The sequence below is a fragment of the Chrysochloris asiatica genome, unplaced genomic scaffold, assembly GCF_000296735.1.
Source record: "Chrysochloris asiatica unplaced genomic scaffold, ChrAsi1.0 scaffold00116, whole genome shotgun sequence".
In the NCBI taxonomy this organism is placed as follows: Eukaryota; Metazoa; Chordata; class Mammalia; order Afrosoricida; family Chrysochloridae; genus Chrysochloris; species Chrysochloris asiatica.
Window position 1 is genome coordinate 4,551,960 of NW_006408634.1, and position 27,423 is coordinate 4,579,382.

General features: G+C 46.4%; 2 protein-coding genes across 2 annotated transcripts; one reads left to right on the forward strand and one right to left on the reverse strand.

Moving 5' to 3' along the window:
• Positions 1-673: 673 nt before the first annotated feature.
• SIGLEC5 (sialic acid binding Ig-like lectin 5) lies at positions 674-14,092 on the forward strand. The gene is made up of 9 exons (XM_006868355.1): positions 674-710; positions 785-1,162; positions 1,367-1,645; positions 1,965-2,006; positions 2,739-2,996; positions 3,083-3,367; positions 3,665-3,764; positions 4,629-4,710; positions 13,901-14,092. The coding sequence occupies exons 1-9, from the start codon at positions 674-676 to the stop codon at positions 14,090-14,092; spliced, it is 1,653 nt and encodes a 550-aa protein (XP_006868417.1).
• A 5,651-nt stretch (positions 14,093-19,743) lies between these two features.
• On the reverse strand, positions 19,744-24,988 carry LOC102815477 (cytoplasmic tRNA 2-thiolation protein 1-like). Its single transcript, XM_006868127.1, has 2 exons — positions 24,481-24,988; positions 19,744-20,295 (listed from the first exon to the last, which is right to left on the reverse strand). The coding sequence occupies exons 1-2, from the start codon at positions 24,986-24,988 to the stop codon at positions 19,769-19,771; spliced, it is 1,035 nt and encodes a 344-aa protein (XP_006868189.1). The 3' UTR covers positions 19,744-19,768.
• Between the last annotated feature and the right edge of the window lie 2,435 nt (positions 24,989-27,423).

Below are 27,423 nucleotides of genomic sequence, written 5' to 3' on the forward strand. Positions count from 1 at the left end.
GAATCCAAAATTTGATTATTTGATGGTCACTAAATCTCTTCAAGGCATAGATGCTTCGGGACTCTACTTCTCTGTCTGGGTTCCCACCCTACCCTAGATTTATTCTGAAATTGTCTTGATTGACTGATTAGTAGTTCTTCAATGATTGCTGTTGGTGTTACCCAGCATGCTGAAAATATAAATAACAAAACACACACACACTTAATAATTTCAATTCAGTGACAACCTTCAATGGCTTTACAAAAATATTAAATCACTTTTTTCAGGAACATGTGCGTCTCTCAGCAGAAAGATGGATCTGATACTCAGTCCACCAAACAACCAGAAAGAGCCCTGATTTCTTTTGCTCTCAGTTCTCACTCTGTGATCTCCTTCTGGCTCTTGTGTTTCAGCAGTAGATTTGTAGGGATGACTTCCAGATTCAGGTCTCCAGAGGCCCTCAGGACCCTACTTGGTCCTCAGTGTCCCCCCCCTGTAACATGGAGGATGGAACTGGAGGATCAATCAGTCCCATCCACCCCCACACATGAGGTTCCCAAGTTCCCCTTCAGTGGTGGCCACAGCTGTCTGTTACCCACAGGCTTCTTCCTGTTGGGGTTTTGTCAGCCTCTCCCTACATTCAGAGCATATATTTCCCAGATAGAAGGACCTGGTCCCTGCTGTGGATACAGGCATGCTGGTCCTGCTGCTATTGGCCCTGCTGTGGAGGGGTGAGTGGGCTGAGGGATGAGGGAAGCAGATGGGGTCCAGACTGCAGGTGCAGCGGTGTCTCTGTGTCCCTCAGGGTCCCTGCAGGATAAAGAGTACAAGCTGCAGGTTCTGACATCGGTGAGGGTCCAGGAAGGCCTGTGTGTCACTGTTCCCTGCAATTTCTCCTACCCCTGGGAAGATTCATTTCCATCTGGTAAACTCTACATCTTCTGGTTTGAGGATGGGGCCAACATATACAGAGATCCTCCGGTGGCCACAAATAAGCAAGAGCAAACAGTGAAGACAGAGACACGGAGGCGATTCCGCTTCCTCGGTGATCCCAGCACTAATGACTGTTCCCTGAGCATCACAGATGCCAGGAAGAGTGATACGGGGATCTACTTTTTGCGAGTGGAGAGAGGACTGAAAGTAAGATACAACTACAAAGATAAGCTGCATTTGCGGGTGACAGGTATGTCAGGGGCCCCAGGAGAGGAAGCTGGGATGAGGGGACAGCCCAGGGAAAGGATGGTCCCTGCTCCTGTTCACGGAGCCTGGGTGGTCAGAGGAAGTACAGGATCAAGACCAGTTCATATCCTGAGACACTGGCCAGTGTCAGGGCCACACTCTGGGTCCCCATCCTCCAGGGGCCCAGACACCTCTCTCTCCTCCTCAGACTTCAGAGAGAAACCCAACATCTACATCCCGGAACTTCTGGAATCTGGCCGCCCCACAAACCTAACCTGCAGCCTACCAGGATACTGTGATGGAGGGAGACCACTCACCTTCTCCTGGACAGGGGGTGCCCTTAGTAGGCAGGACCCTAGCACCCTGCAGTCCTCAGTGCTCACCCTCATACCGAGGCCCCAGGACCATGGCACCTACCTCACCTGTCTGGTGAAACATCAAAGACCTTGGTTGGTCACAAAGACGACCATCCAGCTCAATGTCTCCTGTGAGTGTGGCTGGGATGGCTTGGACTCTGAGGACATGGGAGTGGGGTGTGTGTGTGGGTGTGGGTGTAGGGGGAGAAGATGAGAGAGAGTCCAGGAGAAGGTGGAAATGAAAGAGGAAGGAGCAGAAGGCAGGGCAGGAAGGAGGGAGCGAGACACCAACATGCACTAACCTTGGGAAACTCATGCCCTGGGTGTCTGAGTGGAGAGTAGGCAAGGAGGGCAGCGCTCACCTTCCTCTTTCCTTGGGATCTTGGGTTCAGAGCCAACACTGATCACACTCCTCACCTCTGAAGTACGGGTCTTATCTTTCTATCCCAGATGCTCCAAAGAACCTCACCGTCTTCTTCCAAAATGGCACAGGTAGGAAAGAACCTCTCCTCTCCAGGGCTGGGAACTCAGAGCAGAGGTGGGGATCAGAGCTCCAATGGGATCAGATATGAGCAGAGCCAGGATGGGAATCATCACCCTCCCTGCGCTACCTGCCACACACACTCTCTTCAAAGACGTGAGTCAGACCTTGGACCCTCCCATGTCTCCATCCATCCTGTGGTCCAGATCTTACCACAGTCACCAAAGATCTCTTTGTTGCCAAATCCAAGAGGTGGTCCATGCCAATCCCATTTTACTTTGACAGTGCTCTGTGGGTTTCCTCCTACCTCTCCAACTTGGACCCCTAAGCCCTACTTCCTGCTGCATTAACAAATTCTATTTCCCAAAGTCATCTGGGCCAGTCTGTTCTCCCTCTGTTAAAAAGTATAGGCATGCACGATCCATTGAGATGACCAGTCTGCTGTGAACGTATGATGTCCAACACTTATGGTCACCCTCTTTAGAGCGCGAAGGCTCCAACCTTGGAACACATGCTGAACCTGGTGTGGGCTAGGGAAGGGGAGGAAGTGTTCAACCAAGAGGAAGGGATGGTACTGCCAACTTTCCTCCATCCACAGGCTACAATCGCTCTTTCTCTATCCCTTTCTCTGTATGCCTTTCTCTGTCTTTCTCCATCTCTTGTTCTCCATCTTTCTTCCTCCATTCATCTCTTTCCATTTTTCATCTCTCTCTGTCTCTCTCTCTCAGTCCCTCTTTCTAAAGATCTTGAAGTCATGGGAAACACCTCGTCCCTTTCCATCCTGGAGGGCCAGTCCCTGCGTCTGATGTGTGTTGCTGAGAGCCAACCTCCTGCAGAGCTGATCTGGTTTCAGGGATCCCGAGCCCTGAATGCCTCCTCCTTCTTAAACAAGGTGGACTTGGAGCTGCATCAAGTGAGAATTGAAAATGAAGGAGAGTTCACCTGCAGAGCCAAGAACAGACTGGGCTCGCAAAATGTGTCTCTGAGCCTTTCTGTACTCTGTGAGTGTGGTGACTCCTGAGGGCAGGACACCCGGGTCCTGGGGAGGACACAGGCACTTTCTGAACCTTCTCTTTCCCCTCCACAGACCCCCTACAGCTACTGGGGCCCTCTTGCTCCTGGGATGCCAAGATTCTGCACTGCAACTGCTCTGTCCAAGCCTGGCCAGCTTCCTCCTTGAACTGGTGGATTGGGGATAGGCTGATCAAGGGAAACAGTAGCAATGATTCCCTCATGGTCACCACCAGCTTCACCAGACCGTGGATCAACAGCTCCCTGAGCCTCCACACGGAGCTCAGCTCTGTCCTCAGACTCTGCTGTGAGGCCCAGAATGACCATGAGCACAAGAGGATCACTGTCCTGCTTCTGCCAGGTGAGGGGTCTCTTGTGGGGGAGAGGCTTAAGGGAAGAAGGGATGGTGATTAGAGAACAGCGTGCTAAGCTAAGTAGCCACCTGGAGAAAGTTCCCCAGGAGGCGCTGTTGCTAAGTGTTACTGAATTGGTGCCGACTCACAGTGACCTTGCATAGGGTTTCTGAGGAGTGGCTGGTGGGTTAGCAGCTAGCAGGCCAGTGCTTATCCAACAGTGCCACACCAGGAGTCTCCAAGGAGGTGGGAGGATGAGAAGCTGGATCCTTGAGCGAGTCTCCTTACATCCCTCTTCTCTGCAGTGAAATCCGCATCCAGGGCAGAAGTGGTTCTGGGCGCCCTTGGAGGTGCTGGTACTATGGCCCTGCTCTCCCTGTGTCTGTGTCTTGGCGTCTTTTTCATGTAAGTCTTGGTCCTGGGGAGGGACAGGGAGGTATGCAGCATGGAGTGGGCAGAGAGATCAGGGCAGCCCTGATTGAAAAAAAAAAAAAAAAAAAGACCTTAGCGGATCCAGAATGTCTTTTTTTTGTTTGTTTATTTTACTGAGATCCAATTCCCTGGCACAAAATCAAACCATTTACAGTGTGCATTTCATTCCATGGCTTTTAGGATATCCACAGAGTTGTGTAACTTTTACCACCATCAGTTCTAGAACCTTTTTCATTGGCCTCAAAATATAAAACGGAAAAACAACGCTGCCCCCTATAACAATCCCTTTCCTGTGCTCCCATCCCTTGAAGCCCTAGACAATTAGCACTCATTGATTTCTGTCTCTGCGGATGTATCGATTCTGGAAATGTCATGTCAGTGGAATCCCTCAACACGTGCCTTTTTCTCTTAGCATGGTGATGTCCAGGTTCAACTACGTTGTACTATATATCAGGGCTTCAATTCTTTGTATTTTTGAGCACATTTCCATTGTATGGATATGTGACATTCTGTTTATCCATTTATCTGTAGATGGACATTCACATCACTTTCAATTTTGAGCTATTGTGACTAATGCTGTTATAATGATTGTGCACATAAGAGTGTACAAAGTCTTCAGAGATGGAAATACAGCTACCTTGGCCAGGAGTGTGGTCTTTTTCAGGTCCTGGTCAACCAGGAAGGAAGAGAACTCACTCCATGTGAGCCTGGGCTCCAAGATGAGTTCTAGGGCTTGGTCCTTCAGTTACCATTCTCGGTATATTACAGGGAGCAGGGGTAGCCTCCCTACCTGTGCCCTAGCCATCCCAGCTGCAAACTGCTGGTCTCTTCCCTTAGCGTCAAAGTCCGCAGGAAGCAAGCAGCAGAGAAGTCAGGCATCACTGATGATGAAGATCCTGTCATGGATACAGTCACCTGGGTGAGTGACATGGGTGTCTTTTGATGTCTATCCATGAGGTGAGTTCAGAGCAAGTTGTTTTATGTTTCAACCAATCTACTTCTCTTGCTGGTGTTCCATCTTCCTGTTGGCACTGTTGTCTCTCTAGTTACCTGAGCGGACACCTGAGAGTAATCCTCCTTTCTGCTCACCCTTCATCTCCCAAAGCCAACAAAATACTCCAATCCTCTTCCAACCTAAGTAAGGCTAATGCTGACCCTCTGCTCCCCATCTGGAACTGGCCCTAATGAAAGATGGTGACCACTGAGTTGTAGCCCACTGTGCTCACCTCACCTTCTCTATCTCTTATCCCCACATGGGCTGCCAGAATCATCTCCTCAAAATTATTGCTTTCTAGCCAGTCTCGAGTTTCATGGTTGTTTTGCTCCTGTTGCTTGGAGAATAAAGACCACATTTCTTGGCTCGATGTTGGAGTCTCACCTGATGATCTCTACAACCTGTACATGTAATGTACTTGCTGTACATTAACCAGGCTTATGTCTTTGGCCTTTCAGCCATGTGACCCCTTGGCTTCTGCCTCACTCCATGGGCCTGAAGCCCACAGCTGCTCTGTCTCTCCATGCCACCATGTCTGCCATCATTTTTCTCATGATCCACTCACTCTCTTCCTTCCTGATGGTCCTGGGATCTTCTGTTCCTGCTTCTGAGATGACTCCTTTTAAACCTAGCTGGATGGCAAAACTAACCAATCCCAGCCTTAGAGTCCTGTATACCTTATTTGCATGGTCTCATCCAATCACTTGGTGGGAATTAAGACACTGGATAGACAAGCCATATCAAGTCAATTCAAGGTACCATGTTTATGTTAGGTACAATCCATAGTGGAGACTGTGATCTTTGATCTTTGTTGTCTTTCAAGTCCTCAGTAAGCAAGATTGTATCGTCTGTGCATATTACAGGTTGTTAATGAGTCTTCCTCCAATCTGGATGCCACACATGCTCTTCTTCATATAATTCAACTTCTTGGATTATTTGCATTTGATAGTGAACAGTACAGTATTTCCAAGACTAAATCTTTACAGGAGCAGAAAGCCTCATCTTTCTCCTCAGGAGCGGCTGGTGGAGTCACTGAGCTGGTGGTTAGCAGTTCAGTGCTTAGCTTATCCTTCTGCCTTTCCAAAGGATAGTATTCTCCATACACTTTTCTTGGATTTGCTTTTGCACTCTGCCTTATCTTGTGAAGACACAGCCATGTTGCTGCCCCAAACTGTAGTTCATTCATTTTCCCCACTGTCCAATGTTTCATTGCATGATTACATCACAGAGTGTTTACCTAAACTTGCACTGATGAATGCTCCTGTTGTTTACAGATTTTGTGATTATGAACAATCTTATTCAAGTCTCATTGTATTGTTGCTGTAGAGTCGAGTCTAACTCATGGTCACCCCATGTGTAAAGAGTAGAACTGCTCCATAGGGGTTTTCAAGGAGCAGATCACCTTGAAGCAGAGTTCCAGACCTGTCTTCCAAGGTGTTCTAGGTGGGTTTGAACCACTCACTTCTTCACTAGTAGTTGAGTGCTTAACAGATTGCACTGCTCAAGGACTCTTTGTTACTGTTATAAATGCTCTCCTTTCTGATTGTTTATTGATGGTATGTAGAAATTAGAATATTTTAATAGATCTTTTCCAATGGGTGGGGGAAATCACAAATTCATTTTGAGTGTCATCAGAATCCTTTTATTATGGCTACTGAGGAATTCCTACATCTTCTTCAGAAACCAAAAGAATCCTTGTAGCTTACTGATTAAACTCTCCATTGCTGATTTCTGGACCCTCCAGCTGCTCTGCAGGTGAAAGCCATAGCAGTCTGCTTCTGGAAAGATTTACAGCCTTGGAAACCACATGACCCAATTCTGCTCTGTTCTATAGGGTTGCTCTGAAACAAATTTGATATTGGATTTTCATTTATAAGCTTAATGGACTGTTCTTTTCCTGTAATTTCCTTCAGGAATTAGCTTACCCTTTTAAGCTTCAGGTAGTTGGTTTGGTTGTTAAGTGCCGTCGAGTCAGTTTTGACCCATAGCAACCTTGTATGGAGTTTCCAAAGAACAGCTGGTGAGCTTGAACTCTGCTGACCTTGCAGTTCAAAAGGATTTACAGTCTGACTCATTAGCCCACAGCGCCAAGCTTCAGGTACTTAACTAGACAAGAAATATCTGGCCTCATGCAAATGCTGAAGGTGGATATTTTTTTCCCTAAGAGAACTCAGATATCAACAAATGACTCACTCTCCTAAACAATCCCATTATGGGGAACTAAGCACCCACAAATCTTATCTTGTAAGGGAAGTTTGTGTAACACCTCATTGTGTGTAATATGTGATTACAAATTTAACTTTAACCAGTTCCTTCTTATTCTTCACCATATACTAAAATAGAGCTTCTCTTTTTTTCTGCCCTGTATTGATGGGGTTACATCCTTCCACTGGGTCCCCCTAATGTCTTTACAATAACAAATTATCTTCTGAGTGGCATTCACCTATTTTGGGGGGTGTTAACTGTGTGGCTGCTAGGAATGGTCTTTGTTCTCTCAGAAGATGCAGCAAAAAAAAAAAATTTTTTTTTAAATCAAATGGTTACGGTTTTTGTTTTTTTTTTTAAACTTTATCTTAATGGTTACAGTTTTAATCAATCATATATGCTTCCAACTTTCTTCCAAGGTGACTCTGGGTGAATTGGAATCTTCAGTTAGCAGTTGAGTGATTCCTATTTCTAGATGTTGTGTTGTGGTTGTAGGGTGCCATCAAGCTAGTTCTGGCTCATAGTTACCCCATGTGATAGAGCTAAACTTCCCCATAAAGTTGTCTTGGTTGTAAACTTTGCAGAAACAGATCCTCAAACCTTTCTCCCGAGGGGCCGCTGGGTGAATTTGATAATCAGCTAAGTGTTGAACCATTTAAACCACAGAGACACTTCTTATTTCAAGATAAATCTTATTAATTGTCTACTAGCTTCAAAGAAACAGCTTTGGGGATTGTTGAATTTCTTCCTTTATCTTTGTTTCTTTTGCTCTCATGTTTTAATTCTCATTTTATTAGCACTTTACTTCTTGGTTTGTTTATTGGTTTATTCTGATTTCCTTTGGCTAATCTTTGAAGCAGGATACTTATCAATGCACAGAACTCTTCTTGCTTTAGAAAAATAGTTATGCATAAATTTCTCTAAGAACATTGTTTTACTCCATCCCACATATTTTGATGTGTCATTTTAATATCATTCAGTTCTTAATGTTGTTAAACCCCCATAATTTTTTAAATCTTATGTTGTTTAGGATTTTTTTTTTTTAAACTTCAAAATGAATGAGATTTTAAAACCTTTTCATAATTAAATTCTAACTCAATTGTATTTTGGTCATGTTTTGGTTGTCAAGTGTCATTGAGTTGGTTCAATTCATAATGATCCTGTATAGCATTTCTGAGGAGCAGCTGGTGGGTTTGAACCACCAACCTTGTGGTTAGTAGTCCAGTGCTTACCCTACAGCACCCTACCAGGAGTCCACATAATCTGGTCATAATACACAATTTTTATGATACTTATATTTCCTCAGAAACCCTATACAGGGTCACTATGGATCAGAACTGACTAGGCGGCACTTAACAACCACAACAAATTTCAGATAGGTTGAGACTTGATCTGTGTTCCAAAAAGTGATTAATTTTTGTGAATATTTCCTGTGTGTTGATGAAGAAAGTATATTTTGCATTTACTAGATGTAAGGTTTATATACAATTAACAGGCCAGTGTGTTGTTTTATTGTTCAAATTTATATCTTTACTGATAGGCTTCCTGGCCTATCAATATTTGAAAGAGATGTGCTAAACTCTTACACTATTATAGTGTATTTGCCACTTTCTCTGTGTTATTCTATAAATTATTTTTCTAATCTTTGACATACTTTTAAGTTACAACTACATGTTTTAGAAATCGATACCTTCTCAAGGAACGGAACTCACCACACATAGTGATCTTCTCTGTCATTACTGATAACTCTTTGTTTTAAAGTCTATTTGCTAGAATGCCAAGTGTAGCTTTGCTACACTGTAGATAGGCACCCAGGTACATTAACCATCTAAGCAACCCTGGTGGCATAGTGGTTAAGCTCTCAACTGATAGCCTGAAGGTTGGCAGTTCAAGCCTACCAGCTGATCTGTAAGAAGGAGCAGTTAGTGAGCTTGAACTGCAGCCTTGCAGTTCAAACGACTTTATGGTCTGACCCATTAGCCCACAGTGCCACACCAGGACTCCTATGTAAAGATTGTTGTTGCTAGGTGCCATTGAGTCCGTACCAACCCATAGCAACCTTTTATGCACAGCAGAACAAAACCCTGCCCGATCCTGGACCAACCTCACTACTGTTGCCACGCTTGAGTCCATTGATGCTGCTACTTGGTCAATCCATCTTGTTGGGGTCTTCCTCTTCTTCTCTGACCCTCCATCTTACCAAACATGATATCCTTCTCCAGTGATTGGTCTTTCCTGACAATATGTCTGAAGTATGAGAGACGAAATCTGGCCATCCTGGCCTCCAAGGAGTACTCTGGCTGCACTTCTTCCAACACAGATCTGTTGGTTCTTTTGGCAGCCCATGGCACTTTCAATATTCTCCTCCAACACCATAACTCAAAGGCATCAATTCTTCTACGGTCTTCCTTATTCACTGTCCAGCTTTCACATGCATATAGGAAATTCTGTCACATGGGGCCACTAAGAGTTGGGAGTGGACAACAGCAGATGTCTAAGGACCCCTGGTGGTGAAAGTGTGACAGTGGTTTGTGATCAGCTAGTAACTTAAAGGTTAATAGTTCAAACCCATATAGCAGTTTCCTGAAGGAAAAGCCTGGACATCTGCCCCCATAGAGATGGTTGTTAAGTGCGGTCGAGTCGATTCCTACTCATAGTGACCCTACATAGGCTTTCTGAGGAGCAACTGGTGAATTTGAACTGCCGACTTTGCGGTTCAAATGGCCTTGCAGTCCAGTGCTTAACCTGCAGTGCAACACCAAGACTCCAAGAAAAGTATGGAACTCAGTTCTACTCTGTACGACGTCACCGTATATGAAAATTGTTTTAATGGCAAACAGTAACAGCAGCAAATGACTGATATTTGCCCACTATTTCTTTTTAACAATTTTCATGTTCTATTCAGCAGTTCAATAAGTGGCTCACCCACCCAGCTACACCTCTGGAGAAAGATGAGGCTGTCCATTCCCATGAAGATTTACAGTCTTGGGAATCCAAGAAGCAGTTCTACTTAATCCTTTAGGGTCACTATGTGTCAGAATTAACTTGATAGCAGTGGCTTGGTTTTGGGTTTATGTTTTAGCAGTGATTTTTGTAAACCAGTCTATAAGTTGTTGTTGTTGTTGTTAAGTGCCGTCGAGTCAGTTCCGACCCATAGCGACCCTGAACAGGGTCTCCGAGGCTGTAAATCTTTACGGGAGCAGAAAGCCTCATCGTTTTCCCACAGAGCAGCTGGTAGTTTCGAACTGCTGACCTTGCGGTTCGCAGCCTGATTCATAACCATTACGCTACCAGAGCTCCTTAGTAGGTTGCCAAAACTCTAGTTTGACAGTATGTCTCTTACTGTTCAGTTTATTCTATTTGTGTTTGTTGATAGATGTAAATTTGTTCCTACCATTTTATCTTTTACTTTCACTTGGTTTCACGTTTCCAATATTTAATTTTTCTCATTTCTTATTTAAAAATTGACATCTCTATGTTGTTGTTAATAAGTAAGACCATAGAAGAATTGATTCGTTTGCATGGTGGTGCTGGAGAAGAATATTAAAGGTGCTATGAACTGCTAGAAAAACAAACAAATCTGTGTTAGAAGTACAACCAGAATGCTCCTTAAAAGTCCAGATGGCCAGATTTCACATATTATCATGAGGGACAAGTCACTGGAGAAGGAAACCATGCCTGGTAAAGTGAAGGGTCAGTGAAAAATAAGGAGACCCCCAGTGAGATGGATTGGCACTGTGGCAGCAGCTATGGGCTCAAGTGTAGCAGCAATTATGAAGATGGTGCAGGTCTGGGCGATGTTTCATTGAGTTGTATGTAATAGGGTAGCTATTGGTCAGAATCGCCTCAATGGCACCTAACAACAACAACCTGTTGAGTCAGTTCCAAACTAATAGTGACCCCACATACAACAGAATAGGCCTGTTGTCAAAGCCCATTGTTGTACTTACTGTGTCGATCCATGTCATTGAGGGTCTTCCTCTTTTTCTCTGACCCCTTACCTCACCAAGCATGATGTCCTTCTCCACGGATGACTCCCTTCTGATCACATGATCAAAGTAAGTGTGACTAAGTCTCACCATCCTGGCTTCTAAGGAACACGCTAGCTGTACTCTTCCAAGGCAGATTTGTTTGTTCTTTAGGTAGTTTATGGCATAGTCAATAGTCTTAACCACCGTAATTCAAAATCATCAATTCTTCTTTATTCATTGTTCACATGAGATGAGTGAAAATACCAAGGCTCAGGTCAGGCATACCTCAGTCCTTAAGGTGACATTGTTGCTTTATAAGAGTTTAAAGTGGTCATTTGCAATAGATTTGCCCAATACATGTCCTTTGATTTCTTGACTATTGTTTCTATGGCTGTATATTGTGGATCCAAGTAAAATGAAATCTTTGACAACTTTAATCTTCTTCTCTGTTTATCATTATATTGGTCATTGGTCCAGTTGTGAGGATTTTTGTTTTTATGTTGAAGACTTTGATCTTCATCAGTAAATGCTTCAAGTCCTCTACACTTTCAGCCAGCTAGGTTGTGTCAACTGTATATCATAGGTTGGTAATAAGTCGTCCTCCAATCCTGAAGCCACGATCTTCTTTATATATAGTCCAGCTTCTCAGATTATTTTCTCAACAAACAGATTGAATAAATATGGTGAAGAGATACAACCCTGATAAACACTGTCCCGGATTTAAAATAATTTCACATTCCCTCGTTCTGGTCAAACAACTTCCCGTTGGTCTGTGTCCAGCCAGGTTCTTTACGAGCACAATTTACTGTTCTGGAATTTCCATTCTTTACAATGCTGTCCATAATTTGTCATGATTCACACAGTCAAATGCCTTTGCATAGTCAATAAAACACAGGTAGACATCTTTCTGGAATTCTTTGTTTTCAGCCAAGATCCATCTGACATGAGCAAAGGTATCCTTTGCTCCACATCTTCTAAATTCAGCTTGAATTTTTGGCAGTTTCCTGCTGATATATTGCTGAAGCCCTTTTAAAATGATCTTCATCATAATGGATATCATTGCTGATGTCAGATGGATCTTGGCTGAAAGCAGAGGTTACAAGAAAGATGTTTACCTATGCTTTATTGACTGCGTAAAGGCTTTCTATTGTGTGGATCATGACACGCTATGGACAACATTGAGAAGTATGAGTATTCTGGAACACTCAATTGTGCTCATGAGGAACCTGTACATAGATCAACAGGCAATTGTTCAAATAGAACTCAGGTACACCGAATGGTTTAAAATTAGGTAAGGTGTGCATCAGGGTTGTATTCTTTCACCATACTTATTTAATATGTATGCTGAGCAAATAATCTGAGAAGAAAATTATATGAAGAAAAATATGGCATCAGGATTGGAGGAAGACTCATCAACAACCGGTGATATGCAGACGATACAACCTTACTTGCTGAATGTGAAAAGGACTTAAAATATTTACTGATGAAGATCAAAGACCACAACCTTCGGTATGGGTTGCATCTCAATGTAAAGAAAACAAAAATTCTCACCACTGGGCCAATAAATAACATACATATAAGTGGTGAAAAGATTGACGTTGTCAAAGACTTCATTTTGCTTGGACCAACCATCAACACGCACGGAAGCAGCAGTCAAGAAACCAAACAATGTATTGCATTAGGCAAATCTGCTGCACAAGACCTTTTAAAGTGTTGAAGAGCAAAGATGTCAGTTTGAAGACTAAGGTGTGCCTGAGCCCAAGCCATGGTATTTTCAATAACCTCATGTGTGTGAAAGTTGGACAGTGAATAGGAAGACCATAGCAGAATTGATGCATTTGAGTTATGGTGTTGGAGGAGAATATTGAAAGTACAATGGACTGCCAAAAGAACAAACAGTTCAGTGCTGGAATAAGTACAGCCAGAGTGCTCCTCGGAAGCCAGGATGACCAGACTTTGTCTCTCATGCTTTGGATATATTATCAGGAGGGACCAGTCACTGTTGGTAAAGTAGAGGGTCGAAGTGAAAGAGGAAGACCCCCTAATGAGATGGATTGGCACAGGGGCAACAGTGATGGGCTCAGGCATAGCAGTGATTGTGAGGTTGACCCAGGGTCAGGCAGTATTTTGTTCTGTTGTGCATAAGGCTGTTATTAGTCAGTACCAACTTGATGGCACCTAACAACAACATCAAAACTTCACTTGCATGTAATAGTAATGATATTATTAGATAATGTCTACATTCTGTTGGATCATCTTTCTTTGGAATGCGCACAAATAGGAATCCCTTCAAGGTTAGTTGATGAGGTAGCTGCTTTCCAATTTTCTTGGCATAGATGAGTGAGGCCTTCCAGTGTTGCCTCCTTTGGTTGAACCATCTCAATTGGTATTCCATCTGTCAATGCCTAGAACCTTGTTTTTCTACAATGACTTCAGTGCATCCTGGATTTCTTCTCTCAGAATGAACAACTCTTGATAATATGCTAATTCCTGAAATTGTTGAATGGTGACCAATTCTTTTGGGTATAGTGGTTCTGTGTATTCCTTTCCCCTCCCCCTTTGTTTTGTTGCTTCCTTCATCCTTTGATATTTGCCCATAAAATCCTTCAATTTTTCAATTTGAGGTTTAGATTGTTTTTTTTCTTCAGTTCTTTCAGCTTGAAAAATGTCAACTGTGCTCTCCCCTTTTGGTTTTCTAGCTCCAGGTCTCTACCTTTCACCTAACAAAACAGAAGTTTAGTGTGCTTTTGTGTCTCATTTGTACTGTTTGTGTATATTAATCTAATAAAAATGTGTAAATAGTATTGCAGGTTTTAAAATGAATGAGTGAATAGTTGAGTCTGCAGAAAACATGTGGAGAATAGAATAATGAATAAGGTAAAGCCCTTATTCTCCCTTGGAGAACATTCTCTGACTCTCTTTTCTCTTTTTTTACTCAGAGTCACAGGCAAAAGTCATGGCCAGAGAACCCCCCTGAGCAAGAATCCCCCTCTGGGGTTACTCCTCCCTTGCCAGAGGAACTGGAGCTCCATTATGCCTCCCTTACCTTTCATGGAACAATGCCACAGGAGCCTAAAGACCAGACAGCCACCAGCACCACTGAATACTCAGAGATCAAGACAAGCAAATGAGGATTCATTCAGAGCCCAGCCCTGGCTTGAGAAATCACAGCCTGTCTGGGAGAAAGGAAAAGTCAGGGTTTTAATTGATGAAAAACTCGGGCACCCTAAATATAATCTTAATGGGACCGCTGTATGAGGACATCGTGGTTGGTAGTGTGGTGGTGAAGGCAAGGGAGGTCTTTGATGAGATGAATTGACACCATGGTCTGAACAATGGACTCAACCATAGCAACCATCGGAAGGTGGTGTAGAACCAGGCAACCTTTCATTCTCTCATACACACAATCACCAATAGTTACAGCTGACTTGACCGCAACTAACCACAACCATAGATGTATGAGTGTCCCCAGGTGAAGCATAAAGGATTTAGGTGATGGAGGAGTTAGATTCAGGCACAAATCTCGGCTCCACCACTTTCTAAGGCATTGGTATCAAGAATTCACTTCATCATTCTGTGCCTTGGATCCCTCTCTGTAAACCAGAGATTATGTGTACTACCTCAAAAGTTATTGTGAATAAAAAGTACTTTAAACAAAGGCTATTGTGAAGATTAAAGAAGTTACCATACGAAGGTCAACTAACAGAGGTTCTGCAACACAGTCCTTGAGTAGAAAGTTCCACCAGCAAGTTCTTCTGAAGTTGGAGATGACCAAGCACAAAGAACAGGGCAACAACATATTGGTGACGGTCCCTTTGTCAGAACACTTCAAAGCCTCTTCAGCTTGGCATTCTGTTCAGGATATGGCATCTCATTACCTCCCAGGGTCATCTACCTCTGTCAATCCTTCCAGAATATTCTCTCACTGTTTGGCTTCTAGTTCCTCCCCCATTTCAAATATGGGTTCCAAAAGGGATCTTTCCAAAATCTAGAGAGTTGGCCCTGACTCTCTTCTGTCCAAAGCCCAGTCATGGCTTCTTGGCCTTAGACAAGCATCTCCCCTCGCCCATTTAAAGTCCTTCATGACCTATCTGCTATCTCCTCCTCTATCCTTACCTCTTGGTACATCCTTCCTTAAACTTCCACGTGGGCTCATGCTTCACTGGCTTTGCACTTTGAGATCCTCCTCAGGAGGTCAGGCCACCTTTCTTTCACCTGCCTTACACCATCTTGTTCTTCAAACCTGTCTGAGTTCATAGGAAGACTTGAATTGAGAAGGTAGACTGAAGAAAGAGTTCATCCTCTTCCTCCTCTAAAGCTGAGCTAGTGGAAAGGAAAGAAAAGCACTTAAGAAAAGTCAAAAGTTCTCCAGCAGGACCTAAACCTAGAAAAACTACCATATTACTACAACCATTGTAGAAAGCAGTCATCAGGAAATCAGTGAATGATCCCCATACTGGTAGAACACTAGTCTCGAACATCCATTCCTCAAATCCCATTTTAGTACCAAAGCCAGAAGTCCAGTCACGACATCACTTTGGTAGCCACAGAGTCTTGTCAAGTCTCAAACTGAAAACAATAGAACCTTTGTTGATAAAATGAATAGGAAAAAAAACTCCCACTTCATTTTAAAGACTATAGACAACCTAAAAAAAATTGGGGGACTGCCAGGATAAAAATTTGGGGAAAGTATCTAACCATACAGTCACCTTTTGGAGATAAATTCAACTTCAGCCATCCCTTCTTTTATTTTTCCTTTTCTTTTATTATTATTGTTATTTTTACGTTTTTATTGTGAATTATGTGATCTTTTACATGGGAGAACATTAGCTTTACATTCATCCTATTGTCTGTTGTTTCACTGCCATGGTTACAATCCCCTCCACACATCATCAAACAACCAAAGGGTATACCCTGCAAGCCTGCCCCCTGGTTGTCAGCGCACAGCCCCTCACACACTGGGTCCAGAGTCCCCAGCTGCTCCATCTCTTCATGTCATTGTCTCTGCCTCCATCTCTGGTGTTACTGCTTCTCTGGATAGGGTCCCACACTCTGCTCTTCTCCCTTGATGGTGCCAGGTACCTCTGCCCCTGGACTGCAAAATCAACCATTCCTCTCCTTTTGTTACAAAATGTCTACCTTTACACTTCCAACCCTCACAATCAGTCCTGATAGCAATTATTCACTATTGAGCCACAAGAGTTGTATCCCATCTCTTTCCATCAGCTCCTTCCAGACAGGTTGGAAACCACTCAGTGGAGATTCTACCTGCCTGGCACCCTCTGGAACTAGGCTCCCTCTTGAAAGCTTGTAAGACAGTCACTTCTTGCCTTTGTACCCATTTTGGGTAGCAATGTCTAAGTGTCCCATCCCTGTCAACCTGTGTACTGAGGGGGTGGAAATGATCCTCACTGTAAAGATTTGTTCCCTCTTGTGAGCTACTACATCCATAAGTGTAGGTCAAGTTCATCAAATTGTAATGGATTACTCTTTTTTCCCTCTTCTTTCTTCTAGTAGAGTTCTGATCATCCAGCCATTGAAGCCAGGTCAAGTGGGTACAATCTGCAAGTAAGGGTGTTCTTGTGCATCTCCCCTCACTTCCTATCAGCTGGACGCTTCACTCTCCACTCTAGTCCTCTATGGCCATGTCCCTGTCTCTGGGTCTAGGAGTCCCCAGGTCTTGCCACACTGCTGGCCAACTAGGTCTCAACCCGGGTTGATAGGAGTCTATTGAACATGGTTGGACTTAGCTCACAACTTCATTGCTGTTTTTCCCCCACTTCCTCTTACTGGTGACCAACATGGTCACCAGCAAGACCATATGCCTGATTGTTTATTCCCCTTGAGTCTTAGTCATGAAAGGGGGCTTGCCCTGAGGGGACCTGACCACTTGCCTCAATCAGCCATCCCTTCTTGTGTCTGGGCTGAGGACCAGAATAAATAATTTTCTTTCAGGTAGATCCTGACTCCCAGATATTCCTGCCCCAGAAATCATAAGACTTTAAAGTGAACAGAGAGGAACCAAAACTCTACTCATTTCCTAGGGGCCAGAGGGTAGAACTCTGGGGGAGGCAGCATCACAGGGAGGAGTTAAATGGGAGGTATCGCCTTGCAAGTGGAGGGAGTCCTGGTGTGGCACTGTAGGATAAGCACTCAGCCATAAAGGTTGGTTTGAACTGCAAGGTCAATGGCTCAAGCTCACCAGCTGCTCCTCAGATGCCCTATGTTGTTCTTAGGTGCCATTGAGTCAGTACTGACTTATAGAACGAAACAGAACAGAACACTGCCTGATCCTGGGCCAACCTCACAATTGTTGCCATGCTTGAGCCCATTGATCCTGCCACTTTGTCAATCCATCTCGCTGTGGGTCTTCCTCTTTTTCTCGGAGCCTCCACCCCACCAAACATGATATCCTTCTCCAGCAATTGGTCCCTCTACAGGGTTGCTATGAGTTGGAACCAACCTGATGACACTTAACAACTCTGATAGGTTATCACTAGACCTGGAGTCATAGCCTCTTACTTCCCTGGTAATTGTTTAGGTGAAGGGGAAGGTGTTAGGGATTGCATTGTGTATCCCCCGAATGTTTTCTCTATCTTAACCCCCTGTTGTTGTTAGGTGCCATCGAGTTGGTACTGACTCCAAGTGACTCTATGCACAACAGAAGGAAACACTGCCTGGTCCTGCACCTTCCTAACGATCGTTGCTACATTTGAGCCCACTGCTGCTGCCACTGTGCCAATCCATCTCATTGGGGGTCTTCCTCTTTTTCACTGGTCCTCCATTATACCAAACATGATATAATCCCATCTGGGAATAGAGTTTTCTTGTTATGTTAGAGGTCTTACAAATGGAGGGTGTTTGTGAAGTTCATGCATTTTTGACATGTAAAAGAAACTTAGACAAAGAGAGGAATCACAGAGGGGGAGATTCAGGGTATACAACTGAGGATCTGATGGTGAAATGAGACAAGGACTTGCTCCCAGAGCCAACAGGCACATAACTCTTTCCCCTAGAGTTGACACCCTGAATTTGGAATCCTAGTCTCCTAAATTGTGAGGGAGTGAATTTCTGTAACCACCCACTGTGGTTATGTCTGATACAGCAGGATGAAGTACCTGAGAACTGAAGCTCAGGATTGAGAAGGGTTTGGGGCAGCCCAATCCACAGTGAGTCTCTAGCTGTCCGCTCCTCCGGCTTCTGTGGCTGCCCTGACCCCAAGTTGGAAGCAGTAGATCAGGTAATGTCAGGGGTCCCCCACCGAGTTCACAGCCATCTCTGCTGTGGCTGTGAAGATGTAAGATTGATGGCTGTCTGTCCTGAGAGCAGTGGTAGGGTGGGAAAGGAAACCTGGGAAGACTGGAGCAGGAAGATGGGAGAGGGTGCGGGGGGACCCCTGATAAGGGTGCAGCCCAGCAAGAGCCTGGAGATGGAATTGAAAAACCAAGCCTCCCCAAGTCAAGCGGGAAGCTTCGGGATCTCACACCTTCTTGCAGCCTCAGAACCCCTGGTAACCCTTAACAACCAAGACTGCTTAAGTATCATCCTATATATTAGAGCGAGATGCTGCTTGGTCTTCCGTCATCCTCACAACTGATGGTACATTTGAGACAATTGTTGCAGCCACTATGCCAATCCATCTCATTGGCTGTCTTCTTTCTTGCTGACCCTCTAGTTTACCAAGCATGATGTTCTTCTCCAGGGGCTGGCCCCTCTTCATAACTTGTCCAAGATACCCGGGAGAAGTTTTGCCATGGTTGTTTCTAACGAGCATTCTGTCTGTACTTCTTCCAAGACAGATTTGGTTAACGTAGCCACCATTTACTGAGCACTTTATCACCAGTTTCGTCTATTCCAGGAGGAAACGGAAGACAAGAAAGGTTAAGTCAATGACCCAGGCTTACCAGGTCAGCCTCCAAAGCCCGAGGTCAGGGACCCAGCTGCTCCTTGACCATCACAAGAAACACAGAAGAGTCAGCTGATGTGGAAGAAGGTAGGGTTGAGGGCGGGGCGGTGCAGCTGAGTCACCTAGAATCAGTTAACCACATCTGTCTAAGCCCTGGTTTACTGGCTGCAGCTCCGTGACGCAGGTCGCAGCAGGGATGGTGCATGGCACATGCGCAACTCAGCGCCTGTTACTGGAGCTTTTGATAAGCTGTCTAGGTGATGACTGCAAAGGGGGCGTGGCTATGAAGCGGTGATTTTGATCCTCCTCCTACAGGCAGTTCAGACTGACCAGCTGCTCCTCAGACCCTATACAGGGTCACTATGGGTTGGTATCGACTCGATGGCACTTTAACAACAACCACAGGCAGATAGGACACACCCGGCAGGTTGTAAGTGCATAAGAAATGGGAGGATCATCATGCGCGACCCTGGATCCCAGCAGAGGCACTGGGCAAGCAGCTGCTCTCAAATCCCCTCACTCAAGAATCCAGGGTTAACGCCTCGTCCTGAGACCTAGGACTCTGGTCCCCAGCCTCCTCCTCCCTCAGACCCAAAAGTCCTGACCCCCAGCCACCTCATCCTTCAGACCCGAGAGTCCAGACCCCCAGGCGCTCCTTCCTAAGACCCAGGAGTCCAGAAACCAGGCCCCTCTTCCCTCAGACCCAGGAGTTTAAGGGGTCCCTTGTCCCTCGCTCTGGCCCAGATGTTGGGGTCCCAGCTTCTATAAGGTTATAGGAACTGGCTCTTCCCCTCCCATCACCACAGAAGTGGGACAAAGAGAACCCGGATTTATTTGCAGCTCTCAAGGGCAGTCTTCACCCTCCAGAGAAGTGAGGACCCCGGCCGGAGCACCCCAAGCGCTAGAAGTCAGGCAGAACAGCAGCTGGAGGAGGCTGGGCCCGGGCTCGTGGTGCCCCTTCGTCCAGCCCTCGGCGGCCCTTGCCGATGGCCAGGCGCGGCCGGCCCCGGTCCAGCCCGTCCAGCAGCGCGCAGGCCTGGCAGAGGGAGCGGCTGGCCAGCGCCCCGCAGCGGGTGCAGGCGCCGGGGGGCGGGGGCTGCGCGGTGGGGGCCAGTGCCAGGTGCTCGGCCGAGTGCACGAGGTCCAGCACCACCGATGGCCGTGCAGCCTCCAGGCTCTTGAGCAGGTCTCGGGCGTGGGCGCGGAAGGCCTCGGGCGCGTACACACACTCCTCCGAAAAGTAGTCCAGGCGGCGAAAGTGCGCGTACAGCACCACCTCCTTCTGCGAGGCCAGCTGTAGGGGGCGGCAGCGGGGCAGCGCGCCCCCCTCGCCCGGAGAGCCCAGGCCTCCGCCGCGTGCCAGCCGCCCGGTATCGCCCCGCAGGAAGTTCATGAGCACGGTCTCCGCCATGTCGTCAGCGTTGTGGCCTGGGGGGAGAGACGGATCACATAAGGTGGATGCATCAGGAGGTCATGGAGACCCCTGCTTACTCCTCCCCCCCTACGCACACCAGGGCGCATAGAGATGGTGAGGAGGTGGGGGGCATGGGTCATGGAGACCTCCTTCCTTTCTCACCTCACTGTACCCAGCACTTGGGGTGACCAGGACACAAGAGGGGGCACAGGTGGGATGATGGAGGCGTGTCATGGAGATCTCTGGGCATCTGAGGCAGCCAACACATAGATAGGGAGCAGGTGGTTGGTGGGGGGCATGGGTCATACATGGAGAACCCCTTTCTATGCACCCCCACCTGGGACAATCAGGACACACAGACGGAGTACAGGTGGAGATGAGTGGGGGTTGGAGTCATGGAGATCCTCTAGCACGTAGGGAAACCAAGTGGAGGCTGGAGGTGAACTGGGCTTCTCGACATGAGACCAGAGCACGCACACAGCCTCCCATGGATCATCTTGGGGGCTGCCCACCTACTGCAGACCAAATCCTGAGCTAGGTGTCCTTTCATGTAGACAGTAGATGTGCTTTGTGCTGAAAATACCATTGTGGTCTCAGTTCAAACTATAGTTCAAACTGTGCATAAGTCAAAATGGTCTTTAATGGAGATGCTCAAGAGGGCTTTGGAGTTGAGTGCCCAAGAGTATGTGGCTCAGAGAGATTTAAAAAGATCGGGAAGTGAGTTATTTACACACTGGTGGTGGCTGTGTGCCATCATGTCAGTTACAATTCCTAGTGACCCTATCTGGGGTTTTTGAGAGAGTAAATATTTACGGGAGCAGAAAGCTTCATCCTTCTCTCGCAGAACAGCTGGTAGACTCGAACTTCTGACCTTTCAGTTAGCACCCCACCGAGTAACCCACTACCCTACCTGGGCTCCATGTACACCCCAGTTCCATATATTTAAGTTAAACCTACACTTAACTCTGAATCTTGTCATTGTACAGTTGAGCCCACATAATGAAATACTGCTCTTCTTAAAACACAACAGCCTGACGGCTTTCAAGTTGATTCGGACTTACAATGACCCTATAGGACACTACAGAGCCCTGGTGTGGCACTGTGAGTTAATGCGCCAGACTGCAAAGTCCTTTGAACTGCTAGGTTGGCAGTTCAAGCTCACCAGCTGCTCCTTGGAAACCCTATCCAGGGTCGCTATGGGTCGGAAGTGACTCAATGGCGCTTAACAACAACATAGGATACTATAGAGTACCACTGCCCCATATGGTTTCCAAGGCTGTAAATCTTTACAGAAGCAAATGGTCTCATCTTTCTCTCAAGGAGCAGGCGGTGGATTTGAACCACTGCCTTTTTGCCTTGCAGTCCAATGCTTAACCCATTGGTCTACCAGGGCTCCTCTTACTGGTCTTCTTCAAGTTTCTCAGCTTGATGATCTATCCCCTCATTAGGGCCTTGGCACAGCTGTTTCCTCTTCCCAGGATGCTCTCTTCCTCATGGCGACCCCATGTGTGCCGAGTAGAACTTTGGTCCATTGGGTTTTCAATGGCAGTAGCCTTTCAGAAGCAGGTTTCCTGGAGCCTCAGAAGGTTGGGTGGGTTCAAACTGCCAACTGTTGGTTAGAGTGTGTTTTTCGCATATAACGCGCCCAAGTAAGTAATGGGCAAATGCATACAACCCACATAGCACACAGAGAGAACTAACCCTTGAGGGGGCTGCTTGGTTTGCAAAAATCATGTGACTTTACTTTTCACAAGCCTTGTGTAGTGCAGCGTGTGAAACTCAAGCAAGAGCATAGATCGTGTCTGTCATGTGTGTCATTAGAAGGACATTTATGTAGTGTTTCCAGTTCTCCAAACTCTAAGTGTTTTATACATAATAATCCACCTGTTGTTGTTAGGTGCCATCATGTCAGTTCTGACTCACAGCAACCACACTTGTAACAGAAGGAAATACCATCCAGTGATGTATCATCATCCCAGTCACGGCTTTGTTTGAGCACACCGTGACAGCAACGTATTGAAACTCTTCCTCTTTTTCTCTGATCCTCAACTTCTAGGAGATGATGTCTTCTCTGGGGACTGGTCCCATCTGATAACATGTCCAAAGTGCATGAGATGAAGTCCTGTCATCCTCGCTTCTAAGAAACATGCATCTACCTCTCTAGGAACTCAATAAGATCAATATACTCATTTTAAAGAAAAGAAGTGGAGGCACAGAGAGGTTAGTTAGTTTGTTCTAGGCCACACAGCTAGAACACAATGTTGTTATGGTGTGTTCTTAAGTTGCTTCCAATTCATAACGACCATATAGGACACAGAGTTTCCTAGGAGTTGGAATCTGTTCAACGGCAGATAACAACAAACTTTATTGGCGCAGATTGTTGGGTATTTTCTCCTGAGAAGATACTGGGTTGGTCTGAACCACTACCTAGTTCTTAGCTACTGCCTCACCAGGACACCACTGGTATAAATCCAACACTTGTCACTGTTGACTTCGACTCAGAGCGACCCGATGGGTCAGAGTAGAACTGCCCTGCGCGGTTTCCAAAGCTGTGATCTTTACAGAAGCACACTGCCACATCTTTCTCCTGTGGAATGGCTTTCTGTGGTGTATCAGGGTATGGTAGTACATCACTGACACATAGTAACATTGTATAGGGTCTCCAAGGCTGTAAATAATCTTTACAGGAGCAGAAAGCCTCATTTTCTTCCATGGAGTGGTTGGTAGACTTGAACAGCTGACCTTTCAGTTAGCAGCCCAGCATGTAAACACCGCGCTACTCTTCACGATGTGTGTGGCTGTGACGAGACGCGCACCTTTCTCCAGCTCCTTTATCAGGCTATGTTGTTACTGTTAAGTGCCTTGGAGTCAGTACCGACTCATGGTTGTTAAGTGCCATTGAGTAGGTTCCGACTCACAGTGACCCTGCATAGGGTTTCCAAGGAGCAGCTGGTAGAATTGAACAGTTGACCTTGAGGTTCAAACAGACCTTCCAGTCCAGTACTTATTGTATAGCATCACACACAGGACTCCTAGCATCCCTGAACAGGGTTTCTGAGGCTGTAAATCTTTTCGGGAGCAGAAAGTCTCATTTTTTACCCTTGGAGCGACCAGTGAGCTCAAACTGCTGACATGTGGTTCGTAGCCCAGTGCTTTTCTTAGCCACCACACTCCAAAATACATAATGTTGTTAAGAGCCGTAGAGTTAATTCCAACTCACAGAGACCTTGTTTCCGAGGTGTGGCTGGTGGGTTTGAACCGCCAACCTTATGTCTCAACCTGACCTTGAAGACCAGTGCATTACTCTAGTACCACACCAGGACTCCAAAATATATAATTGTTGTTGTTGTTAAGTGCCATAGAGCCGAATCCGAACCATAGCGACCCTGTATAGGGTTTCCAAGGAACAGCTGGTGAGCTTGAACCACCAACTTTGCAGTTCAAACGACTTTATAAGTGGTACGTATTACAGCCAGAGTGCTCCTTGGAAGCCGGGATGTCTAGACTTTGTTTTTCATACTTTGGACATATTGTCAAGAGGGACCAATCACTGGAGAAAGATAACATGTTTGGTAAAATGGAGGGTCGGAGAAAACGAGATGGATTGGCACAGTGGCAGCATCAATGGGCTCAAACGGAGCAACGATTGTGAGGTTGGCCCAGGATCCGGCGGTGTTTTGTTCTGTTGTACACAGGGTCGCTCGCTATGAGCCGGTACTGACTGGATGATACCTAACAGCCACAACAAATACGTGCTGAAATGATCATTGGGAGAGAATTAAAGCGTTGCCAGAGAGGAAAACTGGTAGAGAAAAGGAGTTAGGAGAAACAGTTGCATTTCAAACTAGAAATGGATTCTGAAGGGAGGCAGCCCTCACTTCCTCCCTTTATGAAATCAGGCACAAAGAATGTCATTTTTTTACAGATGCAGAGAACCACAGTCCTAGGCCCCTCTGTCCCTCTGCCAAGGTGTGCACCAATAAGAGGATGGGGATTCAAAAGCTTGTAAAGCCTGCCCCGCCCTGCCCCACCCCAGGGATGCACACAAGCTGAATACCTGAACCTTCAAGGGAACAGGACCAATACTGGCGCTGGCTTGTATGTATACCTGGTTTCTTATTGGCTCCTCCCCTTAGGATATGCCAGGGTTTCCTTGACTTCTTGGACATGCGCTCAACTCTCCACACATGCGCACTCACCTGTCACGATGTGCGTGGCCCTAACGAGGCGTGCTCCTTCCTCCAGCGCCCTGCGTCGCAGCACTCCACAGAAGGTACAGCAGGCTCGGCTTCGGCCCGAACCCGCCGTGCTGCGCGCCACGGCGTCCATTGTCCAGCCCCCGAAGAGGTCAGCATAGGCCACGACAGTGAGCGGGAGCTCCCAGCGCGCCGCCTGGCGCCGCACAGCCGCCAGCGCTGCGTCCCGGTAGCCGCCGATGCCCTCATCCACAGCCACAAGTTGCAGCGAGATGCCCAGGCGTGGCGCCAGCTCCCGCAGCACGTGCGCCAGCACTGTGGAGTCTTTGCCGCCCGAGGCGCCTACGGCCACCACGGCCCCGGGGGGCAGCAGACTGCCCGCCAGCACTGTGTGCAGCACTTCGGCCTCGAAGGCGGCACAGAAACAGGGACCGCACAGCGCTTGTCCCGAACGCGGGCGGCGGAGGGCGGCACGTGCAGCGTGGCAGACGGCGCATGGCGGGGCTGGCATTGCGGGGTCCCCAAGATCTGCTTCTCCTGGACAGGAAGAAGGGAGGTAGGTTACACGTAGATTCGCCACATCCAGAGAGACCACCCCGATAGCGTCCCCGGCATGAATAAATCCATGAGAGGTGGGTGTGGGAGAAGCAGGCTTCTTTTGGAGACAGGCTGTGTTACACAAATGTATACCATCACCTCCACCCAGCTCCTTCACAGGACTGGACACAGTGACTTGGGACTCATCACCCACCGCTGGACTTAGTGCACTTCTGCTAGAAACTCGCCCTGCAGGATCAATTGGGTGGACTTTTCAGATCCTCCAATGTTTCACTTTGCCCAGCCGTTTCCATTGTGTGGAACACTCAGCCTCGGATGTTGGGCAGTTCACGTCACAGCCTGAACTCTTGATCCATTCAGCCAATGATCACTGAGTACCTCTGGTAGCGTAATGGTTACGAATCAGGCTGTAAACTGCAATGTCAGCAGTTCGAAACTACCAGCTGTTCCGCGGGAGAAAGATGAGGCTTTCTGCTCCCGTAAAGATTTACAATCTTGGAAACCCTGTACAGGGTCGCTATGAGTCGGAACCGATTCCTCGGCAAATAACCACTACCACCACCTCCTCTGTAGCCAAAATGCTCTAAGCACTAGGGACACAGCTGTGAAGGAGACAGGAAAGTATGCAGCATTCAGGGCACTAGTATTTTCGTGGAGGAGGTAGACCAGCCATAGATAAGTAAACAACCAAGACTGCTTCCAAATATGGGGAGTAATATGGAGGAATTAAGAAGCTTTGGTAGCATGGTGGTGGTTACGAGTGGGACTGCTAACCTCAAGGTCAGCAGTTTGAAATTACCAGCCATTCAGTGGGAGAAAGATGAGGCTTTGTGCTCCTGTAAACATGTATAACCTCGGAAACCCTATGCAGGATAGCTATGAGTCAGAGCCAACTCCACGGCACACCACCACCACCACCACCATCATAAAGCAATTATCCTAGATGATATTACTGGTGGTGCAACAGTTAAGCGCTTGGCTGCTAACAGATATGCTGGTGGTTTCAGCCCACCCAGAAGAGAAAGACGCGGTCATCTTAAGTGCCATCAAGTTGCTTCTGATTCGTAGTAATGCTGTATAGGGTTTATTAGGAACAGCTAGTGGGTTTGAACTGACAACCTTGTGGTTATCCTACAGTGTCACCTTTACAGCATAGCAAACCTTATGTGGCAATTCCTATTTTCGTCACACAGGGTCACTGAGTAACTGCAAGGGAATGGGGAGGCTGAAGCCATCAAAAGGAGAAGGAACCAGTATTGGACCAAGAGTGTAAAGACTGTCCCATAAGAAATGCAAAAGTACTTGAAGAACAGGGTTTGGCAGTATTCATTTGGAAAGTGTATGGCTCAAGACCTCAGAAGCATTTAGTTTGGGAGAGTGAGGAGTTTGTATTTTTTTCTGAATGAGCTGGGGACCACTGGAAGGTTTTAAGCTATGGGTGACTGGATCTGGTTTATAGTCTAACCGGGTTCCTCCAGCTGTGTGTGAACATGACTGGCGTTGGAGTGATTTGTTGTTACGTGGGGTCAAGTCAGGTCTGACTCACAGCAACCCTGTATAGGGTTTCCAAGGAGAAGCTGGTAAGTTTGGATTACCGACTTTTTGGTTAGCAGTCCAGTATTTATCCTACAGCGCCACACTGGTAGAGGGGTGGGGTGGTGGCAAAGACAGAGAAAGACCGCTGTAGTGATCCAAACCAAAGCCTTTGGCACTGAATAAGTTAGGAAATTCTGATTCGTGGTAACCCCATGAGTAGAACTGCCCCCAGCGTGTAGCTTTCTTGGCTTTATGCTCTAAAGAAACATCACCAAGACTTTCATCTGCAGCTCCATTGGGTGCGCTTGAATCACTAACCTTTAGATTAGCGCAAAAAGAAACCAAATCCACTGCGGTCAAGTTAATTCTGACACATAATGACATTAAAGGACAGAACAGAGCTGCCCCGTGGAGGTCTCAAGGCTGTTAATCTTTATGGAAGCAGATTGCCACATCAGTCTCCCAATGAGCAGATGGTGGGTTCGAACCTCTGAGCGCTTTAGCCACTGCGTACTAGAGCAAAAAATATTTGCACCATCTGGGTTTGAAATGATCCAGGTGAGCATAATGGGGGTTTAGAAAAATGGAAGTGGTGAGAAATAGAATTCTGAGGTCTAGTCTGCAGTTTGAACACATGAGGCAAAAATATAGGGGAGAAGTGTGGATGAACAAAACCAAGGGCTCGGGTCACCTTCAAGTTGTGGTCAGACGTCTAAGAAGAAACTGGAACCACTTGGGGGTAAGAGGGCAAAGAGTTGTGAGAATCAGAGAATCTGGAATTTCGTTTGGGTATGTTAGATTTGAGGTCCTGTGCTCTGGAAAGTGAAATGATCCCTGTCCTGGGATTACACA